General features: G+C 53.4%; 1 protein-coding gene across 1 annotated transcript in view; it reads right to left on the reverse strand.

The window, feature by feature from the left end:
• Positions 1-7244, reverse strand: part of DHX30 (DExH-box helicase 30) — a 32919-nt gene that overhangs the window by 3216 nt on the left and 22459 nt on the right. Inside the window, 9 exon segments of the mRNA XM_035889474.1 lie at positions 501-658; positions 942-1101; positions 1181-1374; positions 1901-1982; positions 2361-2567; positions 3601-3776; positions 4887-4991; positions 5763-5841; positions 7048-7244. The exon segment at positions 7048-7244 is cut by the window's right edge and continues 1 nt beyond it. Of these exon segments, the coding sequence (XP_035745367.1) occupies positions 501-658; positions 942-1101; positions 1181-1374; positions 1901-1982; positions 2361-2567; positions 3601-3776; positions 4887-4991; positions 5763-5841; positions 7048-7244 (1358 nt within the window).

Raw genomic sequence — 7244 nt, forward strand, 5'->3', positions numbered from 1 at the left:
TGCCCGAGCGCTGGCCCAGGCTGTCCAGGGGGGCTGTGGAGTCTCCTTCTCTGGAGATATTCAAAGCCCGCCTGGATGAAGTCCTGTGCCCCCTGCTCTAGGAGAACCTGCTTTAGCAGGGGGGTGGGACTGGGTGAGCTCCCGAGGGCCCTTCCAACCCTTGCCATTCTGTCATTCTGTGACTCTGTGACCAGACCTGGCAGTCACCAAATGCCACACAAGGGGCACCAAACAGGAGGAAGATGTTGTCACCTTGATGGCTCCCAGACCAAGCTACAAGAACGCAAGCACAGACCTTTGCAGGCTGCAGGGGGGGCACTCCTCACGAGGAGGGATCCAGGGACAGCACTGGAGCAGCACGCAGAAGCACAAGCAGACAGCCTGCCTAGGACACACGCTCCCAAGAGAGCGCAAGTGTTTCTGGCACCTCCACGCTTCCCTGTGCTACCCGCAGCGACCAGCAAGCCCAGGAGAGTGATGGCAGAGCGGGGAGCCAGTACCTGGATGAGGTTGGGGTAGAGCCCAGCCATGAGGACTCCCTTGACGAGTTCTTCCTCTTCACTGTACTGGTTACATACGGACGAGGGCATGGTACAGTCAGATGGGGATGACACCAGGAAGGCTTCGTAGAGGTTCTCGGAGAACTGCTTGACAAGGCCTATGGGGAGGAGACAGCCCCAGGGAATGAGATTCACCCTCTCCTTCACTTGAATGAAATAAGCTCAGCAGGGCAGCACCAGCTCTGGCCTTGGAGGCTCAGCCTCAGCGCTAGGACAGGAGATTTGTCCTGCCTGTGGCCTCCCTGTCACTCGCAAGTGCCAAAGCCAGAACCTGCGCCCAGTCCAGCAGGCACCTGCCCAGCCCACCCCAGTTCTGCACCATGTTCTTCACCAGCGCTTCAGCCTTTTCAGGGGACAGAGAAGCAGCCCCCTGGGACTCACCATTGATGAAGCGAAGGCTGGGGCCGTACAGGTAATAGTCCTGCAGGTAGTTATCCCTGGCACGACTGTCTCTGCGTCGCAGCACCTCCTCCCAGCCTGCCACAGCTCTGACAAACGCCAGGTGATCGCTCCCACTCTCCCGGCTCAGAACAGCCTTGGCCTGGGAGACAGACACACATGTCAGCCAAGCGGCAGCCCCTTCCCTGCCTTTCTACCTTCCTCTAGGAAGGGCTCCTCACCTTGTCCACCTCCGCACGGTTTTGCAGGCTGCTGCTGAAGGGGTCTCGGGTGAGGCAGGAAACGATGACGAGCAGAGGGTGGAGGCAACGGTAGATGGATGCCAAGACGATGGCCTTTGCCAGCCGAGGATCTGTGGAGATCTGGGCAAGGCGTTTGCCCAAAGTGGTGAGGGCTTCTCGCTGGTCCAGCACGCCTGCAACAGAGCCGCCCGCGAGGGCACAGCCATCAGCTCCAAGTGGGGCCAAAGTGGTGGCCAGCGGCTTCGGGGAGCTGCCAGAACCCACCTCCTGGGCTTGGAAGATTCGGTGTAACCTCCAGAAGAGGCACAGCCTGCAGTAAGCACCCAGAACCCCCCAGGTCTAACCGACCTGCGGCCAGAGAAAAGGCTGTACCAGCCAGCTGACAATCCATGAGGCCCCAGCTATGGACTCCAGATCACAACGTTCCATCTTTCTCTGCCCACCCCCACACCCCTTTTTTCTTTTTTTTTTTTTTTATACCATGGGAAGTTCTCCCTGTTTCTTGAGCAAAGCAGCGTGGGAAATAAAATAGCACTGCAACATGTGTGCTTTGGGAGGTCCTTATCAGCTGCCATTCCTACCTAGGGACAATCCTGCCCAGTCTGTCCCACAGGATCCTGTGCCAACTCCCACCTCCCATGTTTAGACAGCAAACGTGTTTCCATCACACCCACACCAGGACACAGCTCGTTAACTCACCAATCTCCTGCAGCAAGATCACTGCTTCATCCACAGCTTTGATGTCAGGGCTGTCCAGAGCCTTGGAGAGAAATTCAACTGCCTGCAACACAGCAGGGGGGAAGGGAAAAGAAAAAAAAAAAAGGCATGTTTCCCATACAGGAGTGTGGGAGAGCCCTGGGGAGCCCACTGCCCGGCCCCAGGCTGCAACATGGTTCCCTCTGTTTGCCTACAGGGTTATGAGCTCAGCCCTCTCTATTCTTCCAGAGTCTTTTAGATACACTCTGTAATCTAAGTAATCTATACATTTGCCTTAACTTCCCTAGCACTGCATTTAGGAAAGCAAGAACTAAAGTCATCAGCATCTTGGCTTTTTCCTACTCATGTTTGCGGTCAAAGCACGCCCCTAGAACTGGCGCCAGGCCGGCCGCATCCTGCTGGTTCAGTCGGCTGCAGCCTTGCAGGCGTGTCCTGTGCTTACCGTTTTCTCCGGCATGTGGATCTTGGCCTGAACCACCAGGTTCTCCAGTGGGGTGCGTAGGATCTCTGGAACCTGGTAAGTTGGCATCTTGTCCAGGCGGCTGCGAGGGAAGAGGTGATAGGCAAATCCCGACTGACAGCGGCCAGCACGCCCTCGCCTCTGCACCACGTTTGACTTGGACACCCACACCGTTTCCAGGCAGGACACCTAGGAGAAGAACGATTAGGCACGAATGCTCTCGTGGCTCTCTGTCCTGTTTAAACGCAGCCTTCCGTCCAGCCCACGGACCTCGGAAACTCCTCACGACTGATCAACCATCCCACCAAGGGGCAAGGGAAGCCTTTCCCACTCTCCTGCATCTCGCCAACGCTGGTGTCTAGCAAGCAGCAGCGTGAAGGCCTGAGCCGCTCGGTGCATGGATGAGGCCCTGATGCCATCTGCTGGACACCTGCCTTGGCTCCACACCACCGCGCTCCCCAGGGGCTCACTGCTGCCCTGCCAGGAGCTGCCAGGGAAGCCCCACTGCCCCCACGCCAGTCCTGCTGTGTGCTAGCATGGGCAGGGGCTGCATCGTGAGGTGAACTGGGTTAAAACCAGGCAAATATAAAAGGGTTGTTCTTAAACGAGAACTGTTCCAAGGTGTGAATCGCCACCTGGCCCCGGAAGATGCTCTAGCACAGGGAGGGGAAGGGGCAGCAGCCAGAATCCCTTCTTCCGACAGCAACACTGGCACCGTTGCCTTCGTGTTGTTACAGAAGCGTATGCACGAGAGCCTTCACAGGGCCCAACACCACCAGAAACACGATTTAAAAACAGTGTAATCCCCTCCCCCTTAAAGCTGACTAACAAGCTAAGGCACTGGGGTCAAGATAGCTTCAAACGAGCAGCTTACAATGAAATCATAGCAAAAGACAGAAAGCAAATGGAAAAGGTACAGATGTCAGACTGTAACAGAGAGATGGGAAGGGAGCAGGATTTGCCTTAGGTTTCTTTGAAGACTTTTGCCTGTTCAGCAGAGGTCAGTGCGGAGCCTGGCAGGCAGCTTTGGTAAAGGCAAAAACACTCTCTGGACGATGAGTCAAACACTCTGTCCCCAGACAGGGACACGGTGCCAGTGCCCCAAGGGCCAAACGGGAAGCAGGTCAATCATCCAATTAATGGCATCTCAAGTGCTGCTCTGAAACCATCCATTAGCTCCCGTATGTCCCAAAAGCACTCAGAGGCGAGAAGGCATCAGTACCTTGGTCTTTAGATCGTAGCGTTCCTCCTTATGCGTGCCGCTGTCCACCACGTGGACGATGTCATTGATGGTGATGGAGGTCTCGGCGATGTTGGTGGCCAGGACGATCTTCCTGACGCCAGGTGGAGGCCGCTGGAAGATGTTTTGCTGGTCCATCATGGGGATGTTGGAGTGCACTAGGAGATAAAAACCAGTCAGTCCTGCCCTGCTGAGCTGCTTTGCAGTCCAAGGCCAGGGTGGGCAGAGATTCTTAGCCCTCTTGTAGCATCACCTCCTGCTTCCAGAAGTGGGGGACAGGGATGGGGACACCACTTGTAATACCAACGGTCACTGTCAGTAGTTTCCTGCCAACCAGACACCAGGAAAAACCTTCCACACATCGTTAGGGAAGGCCTCATTTCAGTTGCTTCAACCTATGGCTCAACATCAGCAGGAGCTCTGATCACCTCCCATCCCAGAGAGGAGCATGGCACCCCCAGAATATCCCTGCACCCCAAACAGAAGTCCCACTCCCTCCCACAGTCCAGTCCTGCAGCTCCCCCTTTTCAGAAGACCTATGGGGCAGGGGAATGGGGTATCCTCATTGTCACTTGGCTTCACTTGGTCAAAAATGGTCAAAAAACTCTTCTGTATCACATATTTGCCCTATTACAGATCAGTGATGCGGAGAAATTCGCAACCGCACAGAACAGCAGAGGAGCACAAGAACATGCAGTTTTCACCCAACACCACCTGCATTTATTAGCAACTGAGCGGCTCCAAGTTGTGCTCTTGGCTGGCCTTGTTTGACACTGAAGAGGGAGGACCATTAAAAAACAAACCAAACCAAAAACCAAACAAGCCAACCCCCCAAATCTTGCAGCCTTGCAGAGTAATACCAGCTTTTGCTACAAGTTTCCCTCCCAGGACAGAGATGTTACATTCACTAATCAAAGCTGAACTACAGAGTACATCTCCATCCCCCAGAACAGGGCTTGAAGATCTTTTCTAGGTAGGCTCAGCACGCAGCTACAGCAACACAGAATTTAGCAGTTTCCTCCTTGCCCAGTTCTGAATTGCTGGAGGCAAACAGGAAGCCGGTTTCTTTGATCACATACAGGTTTGGATGGCCTCTTCTAGGAGGAGTTATTCGTGCTTAACGTGCACAATTACATGACAGGTACGTACATCAGAGCATATGAGCTCGCTCTCTATCAGAGCGCAACAGCTGAAGGGGCTCATCAAGTCAATTGGCCCGTCTGCTCTCCCGAATCCTGGGGAGAAAAGGTCTGGCGCTGCCATCTCACCTGGTAAGACGAGGTACCGGCTGTTCTGAGATCCGAGCATCTCTAGCAGGCGCTGCTGCACTCCTTTGATTTCTTGCCAGCCAGGGAGGAAGCAGAGGATCCCACCTGAAGGAATAGAGCAAGAGTTAAGAACAAGCAACCTAGAAATCCAAGCACTTTTCCCCAACTGAAACCACTTCTGCTGCACAGAAGGGACACCCGTTATTTCCCCAAGACCACAGCAACCTTTAGCCTAAGAAACCCAAAGAAAGGCAGGTCTGTGATGCCCCCTGCCAGCTGATCGCTAAGGAAACCTGCATCGCACTTATGGTGACAGATACAGCCATTATGGGAAGTCAGACCCAGGGGAACATTCGTCTAGACTGTGTACCTGCTATGCTGTGTCTGCTTCTGTGAGCTCGTTAGGGCAAGGTTTTAAAGCCAGAAAGAAACCAGGCCACCTGTATTCTGAGAGCGAATACCTTCTACAAGCTTTGAAACACTTCGAACTCTTGGAAGTTGTCTGACTTTTTTCACAAAAACAACACCTCCCAGGCAAAGATTTAACAGGGACAGGTCTCCAATACAGAAAAATAATTTGTGCAGCACAAAGTTGTAAATGCTGGAGCACAGACAAGCCTTGCCCTTCACCCCAGGAACAGCTGTATCTCAGGACACCGAGACTGAGACACCGAGGACTCAGATGTTGCCTTAGCCAAAGGCTCAGAATTAGCTCATGCCACACCGCTCGAGACCACTCAGTTCGAATGGAATCCAGGGTGGCCCTGCAGAAGTCAGCTCAGCACCACGTTTTCTCTGCAAAGGGTCTGGGCTCTGCAGGGTTCACGGTTTTCCCCCCAGCAAAAGCAAAGAGCAAGGGGGCAAGGCAGAACCTACCCGGTTCTCCGTGGGCATCGATCTGGAGTACAAGGTCGGTGATCAGATCAAGATCAAGGACACATTCATCATCTGATTGCTGGATAAAACAGGAGGACACACGCAGATAAATTAGCGGCAATCTAGCAGACAGCAGAAAGGTACACAGCCTCCCAGAGCACCTTCTGGAGAGAGCAAATGCCTGTACTTGGACGGCCTGCCCAGGACGAGGAGCCAGGAACCTCAGGAGCTTGGTTTGGGCTCCATCTGGAACCTGCTCTGGTCACAACTGCTGCCAGTTTCCTCTGCTGTGCAGCGAGGATACACAGTCCCTTTCCCATTCTCCACACTCGGAAGCTAACAGAGATTTGCGTACCTCTACTGAACAGCACCTAACAAGTAACAAGAATTCACATGACATTTTTGGGGACAAAACTGTGCCCTATGCAGCTGGGACTTCAAATCCACCAGGCACACAGCAGCAGCTTTTGTATCTCTCCGTAATTTGGAACAAACCTATCAGGCCAGCTTAAAAAGCGCAGGTAAGAATCCCAGCCACAACAGAAAGAGGAAGATTGCCCTGAAGGCAACGGGGCACCCTCAGCAAGTTTGCTGACAATACAAAACTGGGAGAAGTGGCTGATACACCAGATGGTTGCTCAGCCATAGGGAGGGACCTCTACAGGCTGGCGAAACGGGCTGACAGCTTCTAGTCCAGCCTGCTGGACTAGAAAATGTCTGGAGGTCCCGGCCAACCTCAAGGATTCTGTGACTCCATGACCCACAACTGCAGTAAGATTACTCACAGCAAAGAGCACAAGTCTGGAGAGCATTTTCCAGAGGAACAGCGAGACTAGGTGCAAAAAGCAACAGTTGGGGAATTCTGTCACGCAGGACAGCGAGCGCTTAGGTAACAGACTGCTGCAAGCCATAGCCATCCTAGTCCTGGACCAGGCTCGCACAGAGTACGCAAACATGGAAGCCTGCATCTATGTATATACATACGCAAGTATAATGAGCTGTTAGCTTACTCAAACATAAACAAACTTCACGTTCAAGAGGGACAAAAGTAACTTAGACCCAAATCTGAAGTCATCATTACCCATAATTTAATCAAAACACTCTGGGATTCTACTAAGCTGACTTTACCTCACGGGAGTTGACGTGGAATTCAAGCTAAGCAAACACCGTTCAGCAACCACAGGGAAGAGGGACCAGTTCCAGGCCCAAACTCTCCCCTGCTGATATGCCAGAAGTCAGTGGCTCATCCAAAGCAAACAGCTTCACCACCATGCCGCATACCCACCTTGATCTCGTAGTGCCGGTGTCGGTGCCGGCCCAGCTTGGCCAAGATCTCCTCCAGATAGTACTCCTTCACTGGGTACATGAAACCTGGCACCTTGACCACAGGGCAATCCCCAAAGTAATGCGAGAACCGCTGATTGTCTCCTGTGGCGCTCATTAAGACCAGGCGCAGGTCAGGGTTGAGCTTCTGGATGCCTT

The sequence above is a fragment of the Egretta garzetta genome, unplaced genomic scaffold (genome assembly GCF_000687185.1).
Source record: "Egretta garzetta isolate BGI_Z169 unplaced genomic scaffold, ASM68718v1 scaffold912, whole genome shotgun sequence".
Taxonomy (NCBI): domain Eukaryota; kingdom Metazoa; phylum Chordata; class Aves; order Pelecaniformes; family Ardeidae; genus Egretta; species Egretta garzetta.